Raw genomic sequence first — 23,315 nt, forward strand, 5'->3', positions numbered from 1 at the left:
ATAAATTTGAAATTCTCTTCCTCCGAATTTAAGAATGGCTGATCAAGATGCCTTTAAAAAAGCTCTTGCCGAAGCGAGGGCGAAGGCGGCCAAGTTTAGGGAGGAAGGAAAGCTTCCTCCCGAAGACCCAAATGCTAAAAATATTAAGGTAAATGTCCCTTACTGCATTTCATGTTTAAATCATTCTTCAGCATTTCGTGGCCCCGAAAGGATCGCAACAAATCATCGCCGCTGGAGGACAAGAGTATCGAGATCTCGGCTTGGGGCGAAGGCCAGCCCGGCTCGCCCTAGAAGACAGAGACCATGGATCCAGCTGGAGTGGGAGAGGCGGCGGTGGGGGCGGAGGATCTGGAGGATACGTCGGGGCGAGTGGTGCTGGTCCAGATTATAGGGATGCTGCTGGATCCGCGCAGTCGAGAGAGGGAGGAGATGATAGGGACAATTCGTCGAGATATAATAGGAAACGGGCTTTTTTTAATTCGGTAAAGAAATGAAGGGCCGTACTATTTCATAAAGAAAAATAATCATGCTTGTATTTTGTCGACGCTCGTCGCATAGTCTTTAAAATCTATTTTCTAATTTGAGATTAACTTATGGTTTTCATATTCGACATTTACTTTTACCCTTCGTTTCTAATCCACAACAATATTTGAAAAGTCCCTTCTACAGAGACTCCTACAACGGCTCCTTTGTCGGTTCCGGCGGAAACGGACCGGGCGGCTATTCCGGAGGCCGAAATCAATACGACAACGATGGTGGAGGACGATTTGGAGGCGGAGGCGGATTCCACCGCGACCGAGAAGACCCAGACGCCGATTACAAGATCTTCGTCGGCGGGCTCGATCGGACAACGACGACCGAAAGACTGCAAGAGTACTTTTCGGCGTACGGGCCGATTAAATATTGCCAAGTCAAAGTAGGGCCGGGAGTAGTTAACCCGGGGCTGACTGTTTAGGTTGATCCGGATTCGGGTGAATCGCGCGGCTTCGGCTTCATCGTCTTCGAATCGACGCACTCCGTCGACAATGTCATCAAGAACCTGCCTCATTCGATCGACGGAAAAAGGGTGGACGCGAAGAGACAACACCTCAAGACGAAAAACGGCGACGACAAACTCTTCTGCGGCGGCGTTCCATCCGACTTCTCCGATGGCATGCTTGCCGACTTCTTTACTACCTACGGAATGGTCAGTTCCGTTCATTTTTAAATTGGTCTTTCCCTTGATTTTTGATGGTTTTGTGCGAAAAAAGACCAAAAAACCTGCGGTTTCAATGGTTTTTAGTCTTAAAACAACCAAAATCGTCGTAATAACGGCTTATTTTATTGGCTTTTTTGACAGTTTTAGCGTTAAACCATCAAAAAACCAACGAATTCGGTTGGAAAATGTTGAAATTTTGAGTAAAAAAAAATTTACAAAACGACACCGATGGGATTCGAACCCACGCGTGCAGAGCACATTGGATTAGCAGTCCAACGCCTTAACCACTCGGCCACAGTGTCTTGGACGCCCAGCTGGGATGTTCCATTTATGAAAAAGAACATTTGGGGACTTTGGTTTTTTTATTCTTGAGTTGTTTTAACCGAGGCTTTAATTTTAATACCGGATTTGTTAGTTTTCCAAAATTAGCTAAAAATAGCTTAGAATTCATCTCGTAAAATGGAAAGGCGTGGTTTTTCTAGGGTCTACTCTTCAAAAAATCATTTTAGGTTGATGCCGTCGAGCGACCACGTGATATGAACACAGGCATGCCAAAGGGCTTTGCGTTTATCACCTTCAAGGACCCCGGAATAGTCGCCAAGATTGTCACCCAAAGGTGATTAGGCTCAATCCCCACTTTTGGGCTCATTTCTTTCAATTTCAGGTGGCTAACACTGCCCAACGGCGCTAGAATCGAATGCAAAGCAGCAGTACCTCAAGACAAATCGAAAAATAATGCTGGCACGCAACAGGTAATACAGTTACAGCCACTGTAAGCGTCTACTGATCGTGTAATGAATAGAGTTCTTACGTATCCGGGTATTCGGACGGGTACGATCCGACTGCCGGCGTTGGATATACCGGCGAAGACTGGCAAAAAACGGACTGGAGTAAAATGGCTGAAAATGATATGTTCGTCGCAGGGGGAAATTCGCAATCGGCGATGGGACAGAATCCTGCGTTCAATATGATGACCGGAATGGAAGGAATGAGCCAGAAACAAATGAACAAGTAAGCCTCTTACTGTAAGACCATAAAACAGCTGGGACTCTGGGGTTTTCCTATCGAATCAGAAGCCATGATTTGTTTTCTCGGCCAATCAAAAAGCGAAGGACGACTTTTGTCGATAGAGTCGCTATTTTGAGGAAGTCCGTGGATTTATATGATCTGTAATTTCTAATTCAGGCAAATGAAGAAGATGATGAAGCAGTTTAACACAATGATGGAACAGATGGCGGGCGGTGACCAGAACCAAATGATGCAAATGATGATGATGATGGGTGGAATGGATCCATCAACGATGGACCCAAGCGGCGCCACAGCCAGTGGCAACCCTCCACCACCTCCAGAGGAAAGCAGTACCGGCTCAGGTTAGCACTTTCGATTGAATAAAAACGTAACAATCCTACTTCCAGCGAAACGCTCGAGATTCACACCCTACTGATAAAATGCTCTTCCACTACTAGCCTTTCATGAACAGAGAAGGTAATTGCGATTATGAAAAATTCTCAAATTTATTTTTTAAAAATGTATTTCTTTCTAACTTTCCCTACTTTGCGAAATAAATGTGCAATCATCAATGATAAAAAAAATTAATTACCTTTCTTTCGCAAGGTAAGAGTTCCATTATTGTTAGATTTATTAATTTTCACGCGCAATTTGAAGCAATTAAAAACAATCTTAAGGGGTCCTCAATCACCAAAACCGCGCGAATGCTTCTCCCACTGAAGTCACGATGTCGGTATTACTATTTGAGATTTACCATGATTTATGCCATTTGAGAGAGATTCACCCTTTTAGATTGTGCTTATAAAAAAAGACTTTCCTCCCTGACTTTTTTTAACATTTAAGGTTACCGTCTCATCACATGTAGCGAGCGTGTTAAAAACAAAAAATACAAACAAACAAAATAAACTAGTGTGTCACAAGTTACTGCACTATCATCATATTTGTTACTCGTAACCGTTTAAAACAATGCTGGTCATTCCTGGTCAAATAAAACCAATTTTTTTGTAATTATAATTGCTCGGCAACCTGTTTGACAGGTCCCCTCCTGTACCCAAACCTGAGTCAGGGTTTTAGGCAGGCTCATTAATGTCTCTTCCTTTCTTCCTTGATTTCAGGCATCATTCAAGACATCTTTTCTTTCGCTGATCTGAAGATAGGTTGCCGAGTCTGGTAATAGTTTTGGTTGGTTGTTTTTCTTTTTTATTATTTACAGCAACGAAATTGAAAGATTGATTGCTTGAGCAGGAAGTTTGTACAGTAAGTTGCCTCTTTCTTTCTCTCAGTTTTTGGTCGTGTCGAGGACCATGAGCGCGGCGAAGAGTGTGACGAGCATTTTTTGTTTGACCTCGATGATGTCGTCTGGCAGCGCGTAGACAGTGGCTCCCAATTTTCGAGCTTGGGATAGAGCGTAACGAGCGTTGCTGTACTTGTCTTCCTCCTTCATCATGTCGGGACGGGAAGTGTTGACGACGGAGAAGTCGATTGTTCCAGGGACGATGGCGTTGATCAATCTGTAGATGGGAAGAGAAGTCGAGATGTTCTGGTCTTTGAAGGAAGAAACTTGGTGCTCTTGAGGCAACTTTTCGTTGACCCATTTGAGGATGTCCGCGTCGGAGACGGGTTTTCCATCGCCCAGTTCTTGCAGAACCTTGGTCGTGTATGCTCGCATCATTTGCCAAAGAAGCGCCTGGACGAATGTTTTATGCTCGTCGTAAATGTCTTTTCCCTCGATTCCGGTCAATTTGAATCCCATCTCTTTGCCCATATCCACGACTCGCTGGCAGTTTCCGATCTTGCTCATCATCGCAGTAAAAGACTGAAATAATCAGGTAACAATTGACGGAGAATAGAAGCGTTACCTTGAAGTTTCTATCGACCTTGTATTTCCCAGCGATATTAGGGTCAATTTTCTTCATAACATCGTAAAGAGCAACACCGCTTCTGATATCGTTGTAAATTCTGATGATTCGTGGGTTGGCTCCAAGCGAGTTCATCCAATTTCGATAACTTTAAAAATCTCCAAGTCAGTTTTTGTTCAACAAGAGGCGGACTTACGTTTTCTCCTCCCTGGTCTCGTTGATGATTGCAATGTTTTCAGCGACGAGGGCAGGATGATTGTTGAAGAGATTCGCGATGAAAGCCAGGTTTAATTTTTCTTTCTTGTTGACAACGTCGCGTGGAGTCAGGAAAGCTCGGCACTCGAGCTGTTCGGCAAGCTTGAGCATCTTTTCCGCTCGCTCGAGGTCGCTGTTAGCGCTGTGGTCGGAGCTGATTCTGGGCATGTGATCTTCGGGTTGAATCTGGCTCAGCAGATGGATGTAAGCAATAGAATCTGAAGAGGAAATCATTCTTTTGAGCAATTATTGCTTGTTTTACCGGCCAAGTCTTTCTTGAAATTGGTGATGAGCGGCAGTCCTTCGTAAGACTTGTCATTTCGAAGATGGAAGTTGAACCAACGAAGAAGAATTCCCTCTGGTCCGAGTCGCTGCAGATCGCTGAGTTCTTCATCCTTAATTTTGAGGATTATTTTTACTCAAATGGGATTATCATTACCTCTTCAAGGAGAGCCGCGATGTGGGGATTTTGCTCGAGAGAAACACCAGCCATGAGTCCGATTTCAATGATCTGCCAGATCAAGCTGAAATTATTCATAAGAAAGAGGTTTGAAAACTGATGATTACCCCAAGATCAGATGTCCCTTGCCTTCCATGATGTCCTGGGCGCCGACATTGACGACGGTTGCGCCGATGGAAATTGCAGATTGGATCGCTAAATTGCAGTTTTCTGTTTGTCGGAAAGTGTCGACCGAGTCTTTCCCAGGCTTTGGCTTGTTGATTGAGCGTTCATCAATCGTGTCGGGCACGGCCGAGTTGATTAGCTTGCAAAGGAGAATTCCGTCTTTGCATTTTTCGAAGAGATCTTCATTTTCGATCGAAAGTGGCTGAATGAAGCGATAAGTGACTGTAACAAGCAGCGCTGGCGGATCAAATATATAGTGCTCTTGGCGGTGGAGGTGCAGGGCCTGGTTAGCTCAGTCGGTAGAGCGTTGGACTTTTAATCCAACGGTCGCGGGTTCGAGTCCCGCATTAGGCTCATATTTTGATTTTCTAGCAGAGTGAGTGATTGAAATTCGAAAAGCTCGGTTTTCTGAAGAGCTAAGGTTCGATCAATAGTCATTTTCTTAATTTATATGTTAAATATGGGGCTTATGGGTTTTTCAGCCAATAAGAAGCCTGTTTTCTCACCCTGAGCCAATCACAAACCAGCATACCCACGACGAAAACCCATTATTCTCACACCTCCACCTGGGTTCCCAGGTTGGACCCGCGTGAGAAAAATACGTGAGAAGTTCAGTTTGTTCTTACCAGTAAATGTTTGAGATCCTTGTCTTTTCCAAGGACCCGATTGCACCAATCTGCAAATCCGACTCTTTCTTCAACTGGATACGAGTGGTAGGACTTGGTCACTGAGCCGATTCTATTGACGCCCTTGGCCTCCTTTGTGTTCTCAGCAAACGTCCGCCCAATATCCCTGTAATGAACTTTACAAACGAATCTGCAAATAAAAGGCGAACGAACCCTTGGTGCCGGAGCTGAACAAATTTCACGACGAATTCAGCCCATGTGATTGCTGTCGGGGAAGCGCGCTGCCATTTGGAAAGCAAGTCTCTGACCTCGTGACCTGTGATTTTGTGGCCAGCGTCGTTGAAGGCCTGGCGCAGCTCAGATACGTCTATTTCTCCGCTGTTGTCTCTGAAGAACAAGATTTTTATATGTTAGTCGTCCATGATTCCAACCTGTCAATTTTGATAAATGCTTCTGCCGCGTCGTGAATATCTTCATCCCTGTTCTCTTGAATTTCAAGGTTCTTCGTTTGCTCAATAAGTTGCTCGACAGTAGTCATCTCGATTGATCTTCAGTAGTTTTGATTTCGATAATTTCCCGGATATTCTCTTTCAAAGTTTCGAGTATCTGAAAAAATAATCCACGGTTTATATACCCGAGTCTGGGATGATGGTGCACATACACATACAGGTCTCGTGAATCATGAGAAAATGACTGTTGAAAAACGTCAGTAAGCACAATAACGCGAAGGGCAAATATATGCATTGTTGCCTTTCGGGGCAAAGTCCTTATAAAAAGAGTTCTCTCCAGCTGCGAGCGAAAAAAAGGAGAGTGGGAGGGTCCGCTTTCTTTTTTCCTTCGCTGGGCAAATATTTTCCATCCGGTACGATTTTTTTTTGTAACAGTGAAGAAAAAATAAAGTGTTTGGACGGGGCCCACTGTCTTTCCATGCGCAAATACCGAGTGGCTTCTTTATGCTCGAGTTTTTCTATTATTCAAACGGATTTGGCCAGAATCCTTTGTAAAATTATCATGAGCGGACGTTTCAAGGTCGAAATCATATCGTAAAAAGACAACTTTTTTGAAGCGGAAAAGATATTGATAAAACATTAGTGAAGAAAAATCTTTTACTGGATACTGGAGTTAGGCTTTAGGGTTGAGTAGGGCTTGGGTCAAGGGCCCTGACTCAGTCTTAAAAACTCTTTTTTAGACAATTACTAAGAATTAAGGGATCGCCCAATCTACTATCAAAGACCATAACTAGAGCATTATTTTGAATTATTGAATGAAAATGATTCCTAGTATGGTTGTAAAAATGAATAACCGAAGCCGTCAGTGTATGCCAAATCCTTTTTAGAATGGATGGTCATTGACCATTGGTCAATTAAGAAAATGAACGCTTCCTCTTAGTGATATACGCTTCGATTTAGCAAATCTCTGTATTTGAATTTGAAATATATCGAGGAAAAGAACAAAGGGGAAATGATGTTCCATCTCAGCGAAAAACGAGAGCGAGGCACAAGAGTGTGTTCCTTTAAACAAGCACCCTCAAGGATGTCGTTTTTGTTCGTGCCCTCTGACTGAGAAGGTGGATAACTCAAATACTCGATATTATTTCTTTTCAGAAATGGGTAACACCTTCTCAGTATTCGCCGCTCAAATATTGACTGTTCCCCGTAAACAAAAACAAGAAAAGAACGCTTCTATTTACTGCCATTTTATAGAATAATTACTGGATTATTCGCAATTTAAATCTGTCACAATTAGAAGTGCCCGTCGTTTTAGCTCTTCAAATTGAATATTTATCCTCAAATATTTATTTTATATCTCTTTCTTCTCTGGGCGGTATTAATACTTCCGCTTTACTGTCCAAAGAAATTCGCCAAATGGACTAAAATTGACTTTGTCTCTCTTTCTTTTCGCCGCGAAAAAAACACACTAAGAGGGCCCCAATAAAACATCAAGAAAAGTATTTTACGGGGGGTTAATAAACCTAACTCTCTACTTAGTACTTGGTGGGTTACAGGACAAAAAGCTGAGCTCGGCAACCTGTGTACTAACCCTGAGTCAGGATTTGAAAGAGCTTTGCCAATGGATAAAGCCCTTTCAAATCCTGACTCAGGGTTAGCACACAGGTTGCCGAGCCCAGAGCGAAAACACTCTATAACAGAATTTTCTTTTCTCTGTTTTCGGGGAAATCGTTTCTGAATGAGAAAGAAGAAAAAAAAACCGTGGGTTAAAAAAAAGTATGCAGTAGTAGGTAGCGCCTCCCCCACTGCGTGCTGATTTCACCCTAATTAGCGGAGGAATTGTTGTGCCGCGGCATTGCTCTAATTTAGGCGAAATAATTAATTGACTTGCAATTTATTGAGCCAAAAAGGAGGCTTTATTGGGTGAAAAGCACGCAGAAGAGGAAGGGACCCACAGATGGCGAAAATAGTAGAATCGATTTTGAACAGGAGGGTGGGCTAGCTACGACAGATTTTTTGATTAGCCGAATTTCAAATTTAGAAATTCGCAATCTTGGGCCAAGCATCTGAATTTTTCTCGATAAGAAGTTTCTTCTAAAAGAAAGCTAAATCTACCGACTGAGATCAAGGAAGAGAACAATTGTCTAAAAAGATGTAATTTTAGTTTGTTTATTTATCAAAAAAAAGAATAAATAAGGCAGTAGAATATATAAAAAAAAGTGAGTATATGACAGTGAATACATGTGAAGTGCTTTTTTCCAATTAGAATTTTAAAAGTTTGCTTGTTTCTTTTTCCAGTCCATTTTTTTTTCTTAAAATCGTTTTGACATTTCTTGCAATATTTTGTTTGAAGAATTCTGTGTAAAGATAAAATGCATCGAATTTCTGATTGGGCGATGCTCATGCTACAGCGCCACCTCTCTAGCAGCTGATGGAAAAAAGGCATTTTCTAGCCCAGGTTTATAAAGAACCTTTTTTTATCTTTTCCTATTTTTTGGACTTCTTATTCTTCTTCTTCTTTCCAATTTTGAGACTTTTCTCAATGTTGGCGATGGCGGCTTCGTTAGACGTGTACTTCGCGCTCTTTCCCGGCTGAGCTTCGTCTTGCGACCATTTCATGATTTGAAACTCGAGGCCGTATTTTTCTGAACGAAGTGCTGCATTTTCCTCCATGTTCGCATGCTTCGCGAAGAGAAAAGCCGCGCGCCACTAGAAATCGAGTTCATTTGAGAAACCCATTGAAATCGGCTTACCCTGTCGCGGACTGTCTTCGATTCTTGCAGCAAATAGTGCCTTACATAGTCTGGACCGTAATCGACAAAAGGCGTCATGTCGTAAGTAGGCACCCATTTGTTGATCGGCCGCTGGAATTTGCCGAGCTCGCAAGGCATCATCGTCACGTGAACGCTTAAAATTTTGGTCGTCATTTCCTGGGATTTCTTTTACCTGTCGTGGTCGCCATTGTTTCGCATAAACTCGCCCCTTTCTTGGTCAATTTCAACTTTCAAGGTTTGAAAAATTAATTCCAACATATTTCAAGTGATTTTTCTACAATTTGAGCTACTTTTTTCAGACCAAAAACCCATAGCAGGCCATGGTAATCCTGGAGCATGAATTCCAATCCAAACAATGGAGCCAACTGTTAGTCGAATATCCGAGTAAATCCAGTATTTTGACCCGCCCTTGATAAGTACTCTTAGAGGATTTCGCATTGACTGATTGCTTACCGGATGGTCAGGCTTTTCCTCAGGTTTCGAGCAGTGGTTGTATTTTTTGCGGGGATCAGGGTTCATTTCGCAAATCCAGTAGTCTGGCAATAACGCAGGGTCTTCAAATTTGATTAAGAGCAGCTCTGAAGATTTGATTTACCTGTGCATTCTTTGAGATAGCGCCACTTTTTGCACTCGACACATTCGACCCACGTTCCTTCGGCTTGGAGAACCTCACTCTTCCACTCCTTACCATTCCAATTGCGGCCGTGGAGCTTAATTATTCCGATTCTTCGTTTCTTTTTCCCGTTGGAAGAAGAAGCATGAGACGCTGTACTGTCGTAGTTTCGGATGACGTTGGTCCTCACGACCCGAGGTGTGTTTTCTGGTTGATTCGATGGTGCAGCTGGCTCTGTTGATGTCGAGGTTGTCTCTGACCGTGTATCGCGCAAATTAGAAGCCGATTTTTTCTTGTTGTTCGCAGTTTTCATCGGCTTCGGAAGAGGGATCTCGCTGCCCTGTGTGATTGCAAATGGAATCTTGGAAAAATAGGGTGGCCGAGTTGTTTTACGAGCTCTTCTTGACCCTCTTCTTTTCGACTGCGACTCGTCATTGCTCGTGCTTGTGCTTGGTATGTCTTCAGAATTGCTGGTTGATGGAAAAACAGGAATAGGACTTGGCAAAGCCGAAGATGGCGATTGTGACGAAGCAGCGACTGACTCTTTCGAAAGCTGACTGAAATATTCATCAGCTTTGAGAATGATGACGTCGTCCTCGTCAGAAGAGTCTCTGTGGAATCGAAGTTGACTTGTGGCTTCTTTAGTTCTGCTCTCATTTTTCAAAGTACTGGTGCTGGTTTTCTTCTTGGAAATCCGCTCTGCACCGACGAATTTAACCGGCGAAACAGCGCGAGATCCACTATCCCGGCCACTCATTCTCGAGGAGCCCCCTCGTCGAAGACGCTTTGGCTTGATGATCGTGTCTCCTGAATTTTTAGTTTCTCAAGTTTTTATCCTATATCTACTGAAAACATAAATTATCTGATTAAAAATTTCAAATTTACATTGCCCGCCTAAATAATGAGTAATAACTATTTGGGGAATTTTTTAAAAATACTTGCGGGGGGCAAAAACCGTCGGAAAAAATCACTACCATTATTAATGAAAAAATTCTCATGTTCTTGAGGCTCTTGCTTTACTGATTCTCTAATTTCTGACGAGTTCATCTTCTTTATCAATATTTTCTCAGAATAAATGAGCGTTTTGGGAATTTTTTGCGTAAAACCGATTCTTGGTCCCTAATTGGCTCGTCGCTGGCTCAAGCTCACCTGGTTTGCGCTGCGCAGACCATGGCTTGTCATTTTCTCTCGACAACCTGGCTTCATCTTGCGTCCTATTGATGGTCGTGTTGAAGCTTTCGTCGGCGAGTGGATTGAAGGCGCCGATGTATTGTTTGCGTGGCTTGTCGTCGTCGTCAATGGGGAAGAGGAGGCTGCTGTCCGGCTGCTGCGTGGAATTAGCGGCGATATCCTAAAATTTAGTTTAGTAAAGAGAAGAGATAAAACGCTATTTTTTCAGAATATAAAGTGACAAAAAAACATTCTCTACTTTTTGTAGTTCTAAATTGTTGAAACGCTTGCCTGTCTAAAACTGTCGTCTGGAAACAACTTGTTCCACTCTTTCTCGGCCTGTGACATTCTTTTTGGCTGTGATTTTTTATCCTTAAAAATTTTATAACTAAGTTGCTTGTACGAAAAAACTACCTGAATATTTTTTTCTTCTGAATCTGTACTTTCGATTGCGCTGGAAATAATGGATTGATCCAGTGTCGCCTAAAATGTGTTTCAATGTTGACAAAGGGTTTTCAAATTTACCCCGTTTAAAATTTCCTCGATCGACGGAAATTTCTCGAATTGTAATTCGCGATTCTTTTCGACCTTGGCGCCTGACTCTTTTTTCGGACTTTCTGATGCGATCTTCTTCTTCATTGAGTGGCCAGATGATTTTCTTTTTAGGTAAACTGGTTTCAGTTGTCCTGATCGTTTCTTGGCCGGTTTTTGTGACGAGGTCTTGATTGAGGGAGCAGAGTTTTCTGGAAAGAGGGTCTGCGAAGTGATCACGCTGACTTGCTGCGATTTGCGCGAATTCTGAGTCGATTTTGGAACTAAAAACTCGTCACTTCTTCGTCGATCATTTCTTCTTTCTTCGGGTCCCTAAATTTAGTGTCAGTTTTTTCGTTGAATATATATTTCCATACCTTTGAATCAACCAGTTCATCTCCTAGAAGATTGACCGGAGCACTGTGTTCTTCCAATGAAAAATTCTAAAGAAAAGTAATTACTTTCGAGCTGTTTGGAGAAGTCAATTACCAGTGGATTCGAATGATCGAAGCTTGCAAGTGTATCCGACGGTTTTGAAGCTGCAGTATCCACCGGCTAAAACGTATTATTTAAGCAGCTCTGTTAATTAATTTTCCGAATTCTTACGTTCATTAGGTATTGGTTTGAAGTTTGCGCAGGCGCGCTTTCTTCGTTGATTTCAAAACTTTGCGCCTTCTTGAAGATGTCCGCGTGACTTCTTTCTCGCCGTTTCGAACTCGACTTCTTTTTCAAAATCTTTCGGCGAGTCGGTACAACTGGACTACCATCAACTAAAATTATTTATGTTACTTATACTAGCTCCTACAAAGAATCTTACAAGGTTGGGTTTCTGGAGATCCAAGTGTTTGGAACTCTTCATTTTCCATTTCCGCTTTTAGCTTCCACTCATTGTCGCTTCCTTGGGACTTGATGTGCTTTATCAACTTCCCGCCAGCGATTTTCATCTTCTTCACCTCGATACTGTCATCGTGGTTGATGGACAGTGCCTGAGATGTATTTGCCAATTCATGCGCGTTCAGCTTTTCCGAGTTGATCTCTTGTTAAATATTCAGATAAAGATTAGTGAAAGCAACCGTTCCTGACATTCCTCTATGTTTTCATCCAGATCATCTTTTTTCTTTTCCGGCGAATTGCGGAGTTCAGTTTCGAAGTACTTCATCTGACCTGGAGAAAAGACATCGCACTCTCATCAGGAGCTCTAGTGAAGGTTTCGTTGCTCCTGTTTCTGTACTCGCGGTTCCAAGAAGATCTGATGGGAGACAAGTTAGAAGTCATTGATTCCAAATTTCTGCGCTGGCAATGCTCGCTCATATCAAAGCTTATTATTTCAGTCAGTTGATTTTTAACAAAATGTTTCTTACTTTTGAGAAGAAGATTGTCGGTTAAGTCCATTTCCGTCGACAAAAGGATCATATGCGCTTTGCTGAGGGTAGGGATGAGGCTGATATCCTTGAGGATAGTAGGCTTGAGGATGGTACTGCTGAGGGTAGAATTGCTGAGGATGATGGTGGCCAGGATGGTATTGCCGAGGTTGATACGCCTGGTGATGAAATTCTTGAGGACGGAATTGCTGAGGAGAATACTGCTGAGGAGGAGTCCGTGCTGCAGAAGTTCCTCTCATTCGAGAATTCATTCCGAGCAAGAATTGCGTCTCATTGTATTCCCGATGTCGTGATCGCGAGTCCTCATAAAACTGTAGCTCATCTAGATACTGCGCCGCTGGTGTGATGATTTCGCCGCAAATGCTCTGGTTCACACTCTTTGCGGCTTCTAGATTCACCTCAGTTTGGGTTTTGTTTTTCGAAGAACCGATGTCTTCGCTGGAAAGAGTTCTTCCTCCGCGCTGAATGTACTGGTTGATGGTGACTGGCGCTCGGGAATGAGCGCGACGAGTTTTTCGCGGCGGACTGTTGTCAGAAAACGTTCCAGCTGTGAAAAGGTCCTGTGTTTTTGGGTGGGCATAAGTTGAAATTTAGTGACCACGGGAAAAGAAATTTAAGTTTGACTGAATAGAAGCAATTGAATATGCTCACCCCAGCCTGACTCCTCCGAGAGGAGGATGGTTGGTTGTTAGAGTAGTCGTCAGCTGGGAAAAGCCGACGAACTACAGAGTGCGGTCGCTTGATCCGAACCGGACGACTCTCATCATCTGATTGAAAAAGCGGACCACTTTGGTTTTGGTTGTTTGCTGCGCTTTGCCGTTGAGAGCGTTTTGCTCTCCGCCCGGGCAGAAGCGTAGGAACGGGGGCATCTTCATCAATCAGGAGGTCACCTGAGCCGAGCGAAGTACGATCATCGTCATCATCATCGTCAACACGACGATGTTGATTTTGATAAACACTATCCCGAAATGGAAGAATCTCCGGCGAAAGTCCATCGTTGACTCTTTCATCACTGCAAAAAAAATATGAAAGCATAGCGAAAAATTTAGAATTTCAGCTTGAAGTTGTCTAAATTCCGAAAATTTGCTATCTCACCTTGAGATCAGTGTTGCGTCCATGTCCGGCTCTGGTGTAAATGCTCTCTGATTACTGCCAATCTCTCTATCCATGCTTTGGACTCAGAGTTTGATCTGGGAAGACTGACTTCAAAGATGAAAACACGTCCCATGGCCCCGTGTTCTAGAACCAAGATATGGATGATGAGACTTTCTGAAGACGATCATCAGTCTACGATACCGTCGCGATCTGAGATATCTCTTTCCGTATTTCTGATGTCTTGACTCCTTCTCAATTTTCCTCTTTTGCTTGCTACACATTTTTCGAAAAAAAAAAGAAGAAAAACTATATTATAGTGTAAGAAAATGTTTATTATGTGAACAATGAAAAAGGATACAAGAAAAATAAATACCAAATAGCTAAAAAAAATCTCTTCGACGCGCCCAGATTTCTCGCTCGATCGGCCCAGCGGATGGGTGAAGAACGATCTGAAATAATTATTCTTTTTGATATGTAAGCCAATAATAAAATAAGCCAATAATTGCAATGGTCGCAAAAATATAAATTTTCGATTTTGATGGAAAATCCCTCTTCGAGGAATATCATGGTGATGTTTCCTACGAGCAGCCTTATGATCTGGGCCATCGAAATTTCTGATTTTGAGATATGTCAAAAAACGGACGCGTTTTAAGAATTTGTGAAAGTTTAAAAATTTCAAATCAACCGTTAAAGTGCACTCTTTGACCTACTGTAGGAAATCTGTCACAAATAACACTAGGAAATCTGAACAAAAAAATTCCAGGAAGTGGTAAGCTACCTATTTCAAATAGGCTATTTGTTAAGAATTAGACGACTTACAGTCAAAAATTATTCCAAAAACGAACCAAGGACTAGGACTTATCAGTGATAAGTTATCACCAAGCGACCTTATCAGTTATAAATCATCACTCACTGTGAATTAAATATTGCGATTTTAATTTTTTTTACGTTTTTGAGCAAAATCTGTTTATTTGGCCACTGCTAAATTGACCATATCTGTATCTGAATCGCGGTCTTTTACGAATCTTTTTTAAGATTTAATTATAGAAATTCAATCATTCTAATACTAATTGGACGAGAATGTTGATACACGAACCTGTGGTGCCTCGGCTTGCTCTGCATCAGCTTGATCTGGCTGCGCTTGTTCTTCGATCTGCTCTTGTTCTTGGATCTGCGCTTGGTTATCATTTTGCGTTTCTTGATCTTCGTTTAATCATAGAAAATGTCATGAAATTACCGAGTTGCCTTATTCTTTCTTCTGCAGCTGCCAATCGTGTCTTTAGAATTCCTAATTAATATTTTTAGTGGTATTAAAATATTTTGCTGATGATTTACTATTTTTCCAAACTAGTATAAACAGCTGTGTGATAAAAATGCAACAAAAAAACGCCATGATTTGAAAGCTCAACATTCTAAAAAGTTATAAATCAATAAATAAGGTCACGAATACTTTTCTGTAAAATAATTAACTTTTTTTTTCAACTAATGTCAATCAATTCTAGAGATTTAAAACGATTTTATTGAAATAGATTAGACAAAAAGCACAATTTATTCGTGCGGCAAATAATGAAAAACTAATCAGATTAAACAAATATTCTCAGTCTTAATTGCTTTTAATATTCTATGCTAACGATGAATTTCTGACCCCTCAAAGCTTGCTTGCTTACATTCTTTGATGTTCTCCGTCAGCCTGATACAAGATTGCCAAATAAGAGACCAGTTCCTCCACTTTTCAATTTCACAAGAGTAGTCCTTGAAAATCCTTTAAAATGATGACCTTCAGCACGTGTGGGATGACTAAGTTCGTGGGGACTAGGTTCGTGAGACTAGGTTCGTGGGTGGCTGGCTGGAAAACGTGGTTCGTGGGACAAGGTTCGTGAGTTTTTGATTTTATATGTATATTTTTATTTATAATGATTAAGTGTTATTTATATGTATATATTTATTTATATATATTTATATATATGTATTGTAATTATATGATCATATAATATAATATTGCTATCTAAATATAGGTTCGGGGGTTTTTGATTGGTTAGAATTTTTATTCTATAAGGAAAAAATATGTGCGACTAGGTTCGTGGGACTAGGTTCGTGGGTTTTTAATTGGTAATTATTTTTATTCTATAAGGAGAAATTATGTGCGACTAGGTTCGTGGGACTAGGTTCGTGGGTTTTGAAATTTTTTTATAAGGAAAAGGAGGGTGCGACTAGGTTCGTGGGACTAGGTTCGTGGGTTTTGAAATTTTTTTATAAGGAAAAGGAGGGTTGACTAGGTTCGTGGGACTAGGTTCGTGGGTTTTGAAATTTTTTATAAGGAAAAGTGGGATGCGACTAGGTTCGTGAGACTAGGTTCGTGGGTTTTGAAATTTTTTATAAGGAAAAGGGAGGTGCGACTAGGTTCGTGGGACTAGGTTCGTGGCTTTTAAAATTTTTTATAAGGAAAAATGGGTTGCGACTAGGTTCGTGGGACTAGGTTCGTGGGTTTCTATTCTAAGGCAACCATTGTTATTCAGCGCTAACATAGAAATTCAGTTAAAGAGCCTAGCGGCTTATTTTGGGGGGTGGGAAAGTCATTTTTTACCATTCAACTTTACCCAATTTTACAACCCACGAACCTAGTCCCACGAACCTAGTCCCACGAACCTAGTCTCACGAACCTAGTCTTCACGAACCTAGTCCCACGAACCTAGTCCCACGAACCTAGTCTTCACGAACCTAGTCTTCACGAACCTAGTCTTCACGAACCTAGTCCCACGAACCTAGTCGCACCCCCTTTTCCTTATAAAAAAATTTCAAAACCCACGAACCTAGTCTCACGAACCTAGTCCCCACGAACTTAGTCATCAATCCCTTCAGCACGAGTTACAAATTGAACCAACTATCAACGGTTTGCTGATGCCAGTTTCTGCTGCAAGCAGTAGCACCACCGCTGATGGGAACAGATTCATGCGAGTTTCGGGTGTTTTTTCCAACTATGCTGCAGACACTTCATAGCTTGACAAGAATGTTCGTCAAGGATCTCCGAGAACGTGTCAGAAAAGCTCAGGTACAAATCATTCCCCTCGTCATTCTTCATTTTCAAATTCTAGGGCGAAAGTACCGACTCCGATTTGGTGGAAGGATCGACCGCGCAAAAGCACCGAATAGGCTTCTTAGAGACGAATTTAAACAAACTTACCACTGTGCACAAGCAATTAGTGAGTGACAACGCAGACCTCAGATGTGAATTACCGAAACTAGAGAAGCGACTTCGAGCAACAGCTGATCGTGTCCGAAGCCTTGAATGTGAGTTTTCCGGGTCCTTTTCAGCTTTTTTACCGTCGATACTATTTTAGCTGCTATGCGAGAAGCAAGAGAGGGTGCGCTGAAGGACAGGAGAAAGTACCAGGGAGAAGTCGAGAAAATCAAGGTTTGGCTTTTGAGATTATCGATTCTTGAAAGTGTTCTTTTAGGAAACTGTACGAGCGCGAAATATTGCCAGGAGAGCTCATCAGGCGAACATTGCCCGACCAGAGGTAAAAATCGACTTCGAAAAGGCTTTTTATCAAAAAAAGCGAAAAGATCTCACAATTCTAGCGATTTGCCTTCTCTTGCAATTCTGTTCCGATCCAACTGCGCAAGTTTATCTTCAGTTCTTTTTGAAAATACACAACTGAACTGTTACAGTATTAGTTTTGGTTTCTTTTTGGAGCAATCCCCTTTTTTCCCCCCCGTTATTTTACTATTTAATCTTTGTCTAGAGCTTTAGCCTCAAAGGAAAAATTTACAAGTAGTCAAATTTGTGCATTAGAAACGAAGTACGATCAATATCGTTTACAGAGTATTCCGCAACTTTTAGTTACAGTTACATTCAGGGGAGCCACTCAAACTCTTGCCAAAACATATCTCCAGTGACCGTGGCTATCACCTTGCTTGTTACAGTATCTCTGCCTGTATTAGCATTTGTGCAAAGCAATTTATTTATCAACAGCATTTTGTATCATGTGTTTTCTGAACATCAGCTCGCCAAAAAAACTTGTTCGGCTTCCCAAAAATTCCTTTTTTTCAATAGCTTTTTTCTGATCAAAATAAATAACTTGAACTTTAAACTTTTAAACGCATGGACTTGCGCTCAATCATCTAAGACTAAAAAAGATCAATTCTCCTCCATGTTTGCACTTTTGAGGTTTAGGAAAGTATCGTCCTATCTCTTTTCTATGAACGGTTATTTTCAATTTTAAGTTTTCTCTCTTTTCGAGGACCGTACAAGGTTAACTTTTAGCGGGCGATATTATTCTTCCTAGGCCTATTTGAATGATGAATTCGTGTTTCTACTCATACAGCCGCCATCAATTGGAACTGTCTTTCCAGAGCGTGTCTGAATGTCTCCACCAACTGTATTTCTGAGAATATGCTTTAGATTCGGTCCAGAAAGCATTCGATTCACCATTCATTATTCTCACTTACTGTAAGTTTCCGTTACCTAAGCGAATATGTACATACATGAAACGAAATTGAAGTAAATTGAGAAATAAAAAGCCCTGCTGTTTCTTTGGTAAGCGTTGCGGAAAAAATAGAATGAATAAGTGAAAAGATAGTGTTGGAATTCCATATTTTATTGAAATGAACAGTTTAGGATAAAAAAGATGAGGACTAGAAAAAAGATGAATGTAGAAAGATCGTGGTGGATATATTTGTCTGTTAAAGAAAGTGTGAAAGAAGATGAAAAAGAAACGTCAAAAGAAAAAGTGTAAATCGCTAGGGTTGGCTCAAAGAGATGAATATTATAAACCGCTAACCCTTGTTCGGTGTCGCCATATAGTCAATGGACTATTCTTCTTGCCTCTTCTGTATTGACTGTATTCAAATTCCAGCTCGACATATTCTTCGCCGTTGTAATTCTCAAATCCCTAAAAACTTAAATTCAATTTCGATAAATTGAAATCAGGGGAACAGTTGAGCAAAAAATCAAAATGTGTAACTCATAGATGTAGCTTGAAAAACTTTTCTAGCTTGATCCCCTTTTCCCATCATTTGCCCGACCGGCTGGAAGCTAAATTCTATACGAAATGTAATTCAATCTCAAAAATCTCTTGACAAAAAGATATACCTTGAATAAAGATAAGAGTCTGAATTTTCGAATAAAAATATAAAAAAGGTATGTTTTAAGGCTCATTTCTTCGGAATTGAAGCCTCTTTTAGGCCCATTTTCACCATTTTAGGTCGAGATCACGACTTCGAGCCAATTTTTAAACAAAAAATCTTTATAAATCCAAATTTTCTCTTGACAAAATGTAGAACTAGGATGGATCTTTACTCTTATGCAGGCGAGTTTTTTCCACCACTTCTATATCCCGAGGAATTGAGCCCTAGTTAGAGCCTCGCCGACACCCGTACCCTTAAGGGGATCCCCAACGATTTTTCCGAAATCGGCCATTTTTGACCGGCGCTCACGCCGACACATGCTTATATTTTTCAAAATTTTTTTCATGTATATGTACATTCAACATAGATCTAGTGAAGCGTATCTCAGATTTTTTAAATATAACCACAACTGGCGCTACGGCCCAAAGAAGGAGAGCATCTCGCAGAAAATCGCGTTTTTGGCTACTTTTTCACCTGAGTCTCAGGTCCTGAGATTACTCCAAAAATTTAGGTTACAGAAATTTTTTTCCTGCAATTTCTGAAAGTTCTAGCACTAATCTAGTGAAGCGTCTCTCAGTTTTCTCAATTTCCAAAAAATGATTATGTAACAAAGACTATCAAAAAAATGTACAATTTTGGAAATTTTAACCATGTGAATTGCCCTACGACGACAAACAGGAATTTCACCGCCGACGACAATTGTGCCATATATGGCACATTAACTTTAACGCGATCTTTTGACCAATAGAATGCCCGAAACCGAACCTTAACCCCAACCAAAACACAGCCCGAAACCTTAACTCGAACATGAACCTAGTCTCAATCCCATTTTTGTGCCATATATGGCACATTTGTCGTCGTAAGGTTAAATTATTGAGCACAATTGACTTCAAAGGTGAATTCACGTGAAATCATCCTTTATAACTTATGGGTTTTCAGTGAGAGTTCTTGAGCCTTTTTTGAGTCTCGAATAAAATTTCTGAAAAAAGCGCAGCTGCTTTTAAGCATTCATTAAGGGCCTTGATGAGTGCCACGGGAAATGGCATGGGCACGACTATCGATACCATGTTACTGCCGATTATCCTTATTTTATTGTGCTTCCGGGGACGAGTTCCAGCTCAAAATAAAGCTACACCAGTTCGTAGATATAAGTAAAAATATTCTTTGAGGAGAATTTATCAAATTTATATTTAAGGACCCCCCCGTCATGTTTGACTATTTTCGGGAATCGATTCTCTGAGTTCTGAGGATCATTTTTCTCTATTGTCGTAAAATTCTATTTCGACTCTTTGACCCTCAAAATCGACTTTGAAAATCACGATTTTCGGGCTTTTTTTTAGCTAAATTTGCCCATTTTTCGGCCAATCACCAATCTTCAAACTCTTTTTTCTTAGTGAAACCCTTAAGATATCATCATACACTTGATGCGGTGCCCTCGACAAGGGTCTCAGCTAAATTTTCAACATAAAAAAATTTTGATCAGTTAAGGTGATCATAATGATATCCATGTTTGAAAAATATTTTTACTTTAACTTATCGTTGCGACACCCTTAAGAAGCCTATGAGCTTGTTTTCCTTCTGGTGCCCTAGAGCAGCTATCGAGCTACAAAATAATCAAGAAATATTTGTAAAATCTTAAGGGGATCAACCCGATATCCGTGTTTGAAAAAATCATTATCACATGACGGAGGGGTCCTTAAATGATCCTACTCTTGGCGCGAGCGTGAAAGGCTCCATTCGAGACTTAGTGGTCAAGTAACTTTAATTATAACTTTCTATCCGCAAAAACTAAAAGATTAACTAGACTGCTCTAAAGATGGGAGATTGCAAGACTTCCTCGAGATTGGACGTTTGCAATAAATTCAGTTCAAATAAATTCGTTGGCAAATTTGAAGAAAACCGTCGAATTGTTTCCACCAGAACTAGAAATAGCTCTCCTAAGTATACCCTCCTAAGTAAAGTCCCTTTTTTCAGTATACACACCTCCTAAACCCGCCACTTCCCCCGCTCATAGCATCTACCACGGCCCCGAAAACAACCGGCTCTATAAGAAATAAAAAATTAAAACTCTTTTTGGAAGAATTTCTTGTATATTTCGAGCATGAGGAATTTGAAGAATCGAGGCAAAGTACTTTTTAAATGATGAGAGCTTGAGGGAGTAGTGTCGTTTAAGTTTTTTTTGTTCCGCCAGCTGCGCTGAGAAATATGAAACATTGACACGTTGAGATTCCTTTCCAAAGAGTATAAAAACGGACTAGGAAATCAACAACGATAGAGCATTTCAGTACTTCTAAGAGCAAAACGTATTTTGCAGATATTTTGAATCTACTGCAGGATTTTCAGCAAGAGAAATGGATAAAGTGAGACTTTAATCGGAAAATAAAGAGGCCTGCGTAGAAACCTGTCTCAGGGTCCTGAAAATTTGCAACAGTGTTTATTATAGACTATGATTCAAAGCTTTTAGGAAGGATTAGTTTTAGTTCTTTAGGGAGTAGATACGACAGTTGTCATTTGTCGACTCTTTTCTGAGAAATAAGAATTAAAAGGGGCTGCTCGATTTGTCTCAGCGATCATCTGTGTCTTCTGATTTGCGAAGTTGGCTAGATTTTCGGACTTCGGAGGCGCCTAAATGCCCTCAAGGTACATGATCAACCCCTGTTATCAATAGTCAAAATGATCTCCAGCTTCTGCGGATCATAAAACTGTATTATACTCTCACCCTACTGAGCTACAAAAAAGGATAATTGTTAGTGATTTCTGCTAGCTACGAAAATTGACAGCGGTTGCCGATTCTTTTGAATATCGCCATAAATAGATAAAACTTAGTTTTATCAAATTGACTTAGAGAAACCTTTTCGGCCTAGCGCGGACATTTTTTCAGGGCTCGTGCCCACTTTTGTGGACATTTTTACGAAAATTTGGGACAAAGAATGTCCACAAAAGAGGAAAATAACTGTAATACGGAAATGACTGGCAGTGTCGAGTGAGAAAATAAGTCAAAAGCATTGAGTGCATTGAAATAATTATTACTAAGAAATTATTTGAATGCAAAACTCAGATGCTTAAAACAAATTTTCTAGTTTAAAATCGCTAAAAATATTATTTTTGCTAAACTTACGATGATGGTGCCGATTGCTGAATTTTTATATCCCAGACTCGTTCCCCAATATAAAACTCTGGGATTGCTCCTCTTCGAGGTCGCGCTCGGGGCTCCTTAAAAATTTTAAAAGTCAAATTATTATTAATAAATAGACTTACTTCTTCTTCTTTTTCTTCCTGGTCATCATCATCATCATCGGAGTTGTCATCGGTCTGGTCTTCGCTTTCAGAGTCATCTCGGGCCAAGGCGTCGTCTTCTGGTTGAGGGCCAGGATCGTTGCCCGCTCTTGGATTCAGGAATGGTGCCCGTGGTTGTCGCTTTCTCCAGCGACAAATCGCCAACGAGGTCAACAAGGTGACCAAAAATATCGCGAGGAGAACCAGGAGAAATCGTGAGGAGGGACCAGGAGAAATCGCGGTTGGTTGCTCTTCGATCCGCAGCTCCGTCTCGAACTCAGCAAAGGGCTCAGCGGGCTCGCCAAATTGGCTTGATATCATCAAGCACAACCATGAAAAGATGCTGCTGTAAACTGATGCTTCCTGAAATTATTTTTAGTAGTGTAATAAATATCTAACGTTGCTAAATACAAATAATGATTGAAAAATAATAAAATTACTTACAATGGGGTTGTCCATTTCGTTTAACGTGTTTAAAATATCATTACCCAAAATAAACTCATATTCTAGAGATTTTACCATTTTTATAAAGCTTTATTCGCAAATAAAGTTATTTTAGCGAATAAAAGCCTCAGAGCAACTTCAACAAGCGAAGTATCAACTGTCAATTGAGTAAAGTCTTGAGCAAAACGCAAGACCTGCTTGCTGCAAAATAGAGCAAACTATCTCAAACTTTCTTCTTTCTAGTTCAATTTTCCTGACGACTGAAATTTGCCTTGTTCATTTATTAGTTCATTTCTAACTTATTCATTTCTACATTTTCCATTACTGTTTTTCTCGCAGCAAAATGATTTCGGAAGAAGCCTTCGAATTCATCAACGTTTTCGATGCTAAAAAGAACGCCATCAATATGCAGCAAATTCTTAATCACTACGTGAAAACGCAGCCAAAGCGCTCACGAATTTGATCGGGCAGATTGCACGCGATCAGACTGTGCGATACTTGTTGACCATGGTTGATGATATTCTTACGATAAACAAGGAGAACATCATGATCTTCCACGAGTATGCTGTTACTCTTGGACAGCAAGCTTGGACTCCCTTCGTTACGCTTTTGTCAAGACCGGAGAAGTTTATTTGTAATCAAGCCGCTAGGAAGAAATCAAGGAAGAATATTTTGAGCTTTTATTTAAAAGCCAAAATTCAATAGTCCCTGAGTGAAGCTAGAATCAGAAACGAGCAAATTGATGAAGTAAAGAAAACTGTTCTAGTCGAGCTTAACGACAAGAACTCTGACTCTTCCTCCACAAAAAATTGAAGTTGATTAGTATGTCGTTGTTTGCACTGAGCAATCGTAGATCGGAGCAAATATAAGTTCCGATTGTCCC

General features: G+C 40.8%; 4 protein-coding genes and 2 non-coding genes across 8 annotated transcripts; 2 read left to right on the forward strand and 4 right to left on the reverse strand.

Moving 5' to 3' along the window:
• Positions 1-30: 30 nt before the first annotated feature.
• On the forward strand, positions 31-3,205 carry LOC145706740 (uncharacterized). Of its 3 annotated transcripts, none has more exons than XM_081784176.1 (10): positions 31-148; positions 192-458; positions 668-916; positions 956-1,186; positions 1,708-1,814; positions 1,863-1,950; positions 2,001-2,209; positions 2,384-2,568; positions 2,614-2,683; positions 2,884-3,203. In XM_081784176.1, exons 1-9 carry the CDS (start codon positions 35-37, stop codon positions 2,640-2,642), a joined length of 1,479 nt encoding a protein of 492 aa, XP_081640302.1. In that variant the 5' UTR covers positions 31-34; the 3' UTR covers positions 2,643-2,683; positions 2,884-3,203. The 3 variants fall into 3 exon arrangements, with proteins under 3 accessions (XP_081640302.1, XP_081640303.1, XP_081640301.1); XM_081784177.1 differs by having other exon boundaries at positions 3,050-3,201; XM_081784175.1 differs by having other exon boundaries at positions 2,614-3,205.
• Positions 1,419-1,500, reverse strand: TRNAS-GCU (transfer RNA serine (anticodon GCU)). Its single transcript has one exon. It is a non-coding gene; the product is annotated as a tRNA-Ser (tRNA).
• Positions 3,206-3,393: 188 nt separating the features above from the next.
• LOC145706739 (fimbrin-like) lies at positions 3,394-6,188 on the reverse strand. Its single transcript, XM_081784173.1, has 9 exons — positions 6,003-6,188; positions 5,785-5,958; positions 5,572-5,737; positions 4,888-5,147; positions 4,760-4,844; positions 4,583-4,715; positions 4,262-4,538; positions 4,066-4,213; positions 3,394-4,022 (listed from the first exon to the last, which is right to left on the reverse strand). The coding sequence occupies exons 1-9, from the start codon at positions 6,107-6,109 to the stop codon at positions 3,486-3,488; spliced, it is 1,887 nt and encodes a 628-aa protein (XP_081640299.1). The 5' UTR covers positions 6,110-6,188; the 3' UTR covers positions 3,394-3,485.
• Positions 5,227-5,299, forward strand: TRNAK-UUU (transfer RNA lysine (anticodon UUU)). The gene has a single exon. It is a non-coding gene; the product is annotated as a tRNA-Lys (tRNA).
• A 2,002-nt stretch (positions 6,189-8,190) lies between the features above and the next one.
• LOC145709337 (uncharacterized) lies at positions 8,191-11,429 on the reverse strand. The gene is made up of 10 exons (XM_081787019.1): positions 11,103-11,429; positions 10,992-11,060; positions 10,869-10,949; positions 10,557-10,758; positions 9,390-10,214; positions 9,248-9,348; positions 9,103-9,202; positions 8,967-9,021; positions 8,774-8,927; positions 8,191-8,729 (listed from the first exon to the last, which is right to left on the reverse strand). The coding sequence occupies exons 1-10, from the start codon at positions 11,214-11,216 to the stop codon at positions 8,508-8,510; spliced, it is 1,923 nt and encodes a 640-aa protein (XP_081643145.1). The 5' UTR covers positions 11,217-11,429; the 3' UTR covers positions 8,191-8,507.
• Positions 11,430-12,192: 763 nt separating this feature from the next.
• Positions 12,193-13,659, reverse strand: LOC145709338 (uncharacterized). Its single transcript, XM_081787020.1, has 4 exons — positions 13,586-13,659; positions 13,241-13,502; positions 12,470-13,050; positions 12,193-12,426 (listed from the first exon to the last, which is right to left on the reverse strand). The coding sequence occupies exons 1-4, from the start codon at positions 13,657-13,659 to the stop codon at positions 12,264-12,266; spliced, it is 1,080 nt and encodes a 359-aa protein (XP_081643146.1). The 3' UTR covers positions 12,193-12,263.
• Between the last annotated feature and the right edge of the window lie 9,656 nt (positions 13,660-23,315).

The sequence above is a fragment of the Oikopleura dioica genome, chromosome XSR, assembly GCF_907165135.1.
Source record: "Oikopleura dioica chromosome XSR, OKI2018_I68_1.0, whole genome shotgun sequence".
Lineage (NCBI taxonomy): Eukaryota > Metazoa > Chordata > Appendicularia > Copelata > Oikopleuridae > Oikopleura > Oikopleura dioica.

What these genes read in the sequence shown, in the direction of transcription:
- LOC145706740 (XM_081784175.1), top strand. Translation starts at nt 35, where the DNA reads ATGGCTGATCAAGATGCCTTTAAAAAAGCTCTTGCCGAAGCGAGGGCG. An exon ending in CAAATGCTAAAAATATTAAG is followed by an intron (nt 149 to 191) that starts GTAAATGTCCCT and finishes ATCATTCTTCAG; the next exon opens with CATTTCGTGGCCCCGAAAGG. An exon ending in ACAATTCGTCGAGATATAAT is followed by an intron (nt 459 to 667) that starts AGGAAACGGGCT and finishes AGTCCCTTCTAC; the next exon opens with AGAGACTCCTACAACGGCTC.
- LOC145706739 (XM_081784173.1), bottom strand. Translation starts at nt 6,109, where the DNA reads ATGACTACTGTCGAGCAACTTATTGAGCAAACGAAGAACCTTGAAATT. An exon ending in TCGCGGCTCTCCTTGAAGAG is followed by an intron (nt 4,716 to 4,759) that starts GTAATGATAATC and finishes CTCAAAATTAAG; the next exon opens with GATGAAGAACTCAGCGATCT. An exon ending in TTTCAAGAAAGACTTGGCCG is followed by an intron (nt 4,539 to 4,582) that starts GTAAAACAAGCA and finishes TTTCCTCTTCAG; the next exon opens with ATTCTATTGCTTACATCCAT.
- LOC145709337 (XM_081787019.1), bottom strand. Translation starts at nt 11,216, where the DNA reads ATGAAGAAGAAGATCGCATCAGAAAGTCCGAAAAAAGAGTCAGGCGCC. An exon ending in GTCTGCGCAGCGCAAACCAG is followed by an intron (nt 10,215 to 10,556) that starts GTGAGCTTGAGC and finishes CTAAAAATTCAG; the next exon opens with GAGACACGATCATCAAGCCA. An exon ending in AACAATGGCGACCACGACAG is followed by an intron (nt 8,928 to 8,966) that starts GTAAAAGAAATC and finishes CAAAATTTTAAG; the next exon opens with CGTTCACGTGACGATGATGC.
- LOC145709338 (XM_081787020.1), bottom strand. Translation starts at nt 13,659, where the DNA reads ATGGATAGAGAGATTGGCAGTAATCAGAGAGCATTTACACCAGAGCCG. An exon ending in GACGCAACACTGATCTCAAG is followed by an intron (nt 13,503 to 13,585) that starts GTGAGATAGCAA and finishes TTTTTTTTGCAG; the next exon opens with TGATGAAAGAGTCAACGATG. An exon ending in CAGATGATGAGAGTCGTCCG is followed by an intron (nt 13,051 to 13,240) that starts GTTCGGATCAAG and finishes CCAAAAACACAG; the next exon opens with GACCTTTTCACAGCTGGAAC.